The 1595-nt window shown below is 54.5% G+C and overlaps 1 protein-coding gene across 1 annotated transcript; it reads right to left on the minus strand.

Moving 5' to 3' along the window:
* Positions 1–581: 581 nt before the first annotated feature.
* N0V96_012157 (uncharacterized protein) lies at positions 582–1206 on the minus strand (the record flags this gene model as incomplete). Its single annotated transcript, XM_065759524.1, has 3 exons — positions 582–710; positions 766–1026; positions 1087–1206. 3 exons carry the CDS (start codon positions 1204–1206, stop codon positions 582–584), a joined length of 510 nt encoding a protein of 169 aa, XP_065611861.1.
* Between the last annotated feature and the right edge of the window lie 389 nt (positions 1207–1595).

The raw sequence follows: 1595 nt of genomic DNA on the forward strand, positions 1-1595 counted from the left end.
TCAACTGTTTCAACATCATGATGAGCAAGACGAACGTCGAGGAAGGGTGGCATGACTGCTGGCTGTGCAAGAAGTTGGGAGGCCCGTTAGCTAGTCTCTTCGAGCGGAGACGAACGACATCACGAGCTAAAGCCAGACGATGGACCTCTGCATGATGTAGAAGACGAGCAGAGTCTCCAACGAGCACGAGTTACAGTACGCGTGCATCACCTTGACTGTGCATCACGATACAAGCGTGATGAAGAAGAATCCTCGGCAACTCCAAGAACACATTTGACGACGTGGTGGACTACGGTTCTCGTGTAATTAAACGACGTTGTGTCCGTTGGCAAGACAGTGAGATCTTTGACAGCGTCGGGGACGTCCGAGATCTAAGACGCTACGGCATGATCAACATCCTCGTTAATGATAAGCGTCGGCCGATGAACCCCGACCCGACAGGCAATAAGAGGACGTACCTGTTCACTCAGTAGTCAGACGAGTACTGCGTGAATTACAAAGCCATCTCGTGGGTCGGGTCGACCGACATCAGTGTCATCCACGCGGGGTCCATCATGGATAGCAGCAAGGTCGTCGTTGATTTAACGGCGTTTTATTGGGTCCTGGGCGCGGGAAAGTGCATGAGCTACTACGTGGCGATTGGTCTCATCGGGCTGGTAGGGGAGAAGATATTTGTCCACGACACCGAGCACCCGGACTCCGTCGGCAAGCTAGGAGACGGCATGTCCCCTGCGACGTTCTGGAAGATGCAGCCTCCAACAGGACACCAATCGAGGGCTCAATGTCGGCGGACGGGTAGGCGTTGGTTAAGAGCTTGTACGCGCTCAGCCTTTGCATGTTCTTATTGTCCCTCATTTCCATGCACACCTTGGCGATCAAGGTGCCGGGAGCCTTGCCTCTGGACCCAATCTTGACGTATCTGTCGAGGGCTAGGTCCTTCAAGATATCGCACCACGAGCCACACCTCAACGATGCGTTCGGCATCTTGATGCCCTTGGAGATCCTGAAGATGACAACGGCCTTCTTCTTGCCAGGGGATAGAACTCCGGCGAAGGGTGGGACTTATTAGGAGGTCTGGTAGCTGACCTCCTTCGGGTGGTTCTTGAGTTTCGAAGCCAGGGTCTCGGCGGCACCCAGGGCGTTCCCTTCCGTACTGCATCGTGCACAAGTGTGCTCACGCCCCTGAGATCGAGCTTGAGGCGTCATTCTTCTGAGTTCTGAGGGATGAACTGGATATGAACCTCGTCGTCTCGTTCTTGGCATCGGTGAATTCCCTGTTGTTCATCGCATACAGCACGGTTGACAGGGATGTGCACATTTTCATGATTTTGACCTCCTCCACCACGATGGTCGGGCTGTCGGTTCTCACTATGCAGTATTGCAGGGAGGAGGTCGCCGGGGACTTCAACGCAACGTCTTGGGTGACCTTCCTGTTGACGTACCTGGACGAGGCTGTTGGCAGATACCGACTTGTAGATCAAGTCGCTGACGATGCTGCGTTTCGCGTTAGTGTCCACGGAGTCTCGCAAAAAAGGAGAAGCAAGCATCAGTCGACTCGCCCCCGGTGCTGCTGGTGGACTCAGGGCAGGTATTCC

This window comes from Colletotrichum fioriniae (assembly GCF_027942845.1).
Source record: "Colletotrichum fioriniae strain IMI 355084 chromosome Unknown scaffold_22, whole genome shotgun sequence".
Classification (NCBI taxonomy): Eukaryota; Fungi; Ascomycota; class Sordariomycetes; order Glomerellales; family Glomerellaceae; genus Colletotrichum; species Colletotrichum fioriniae.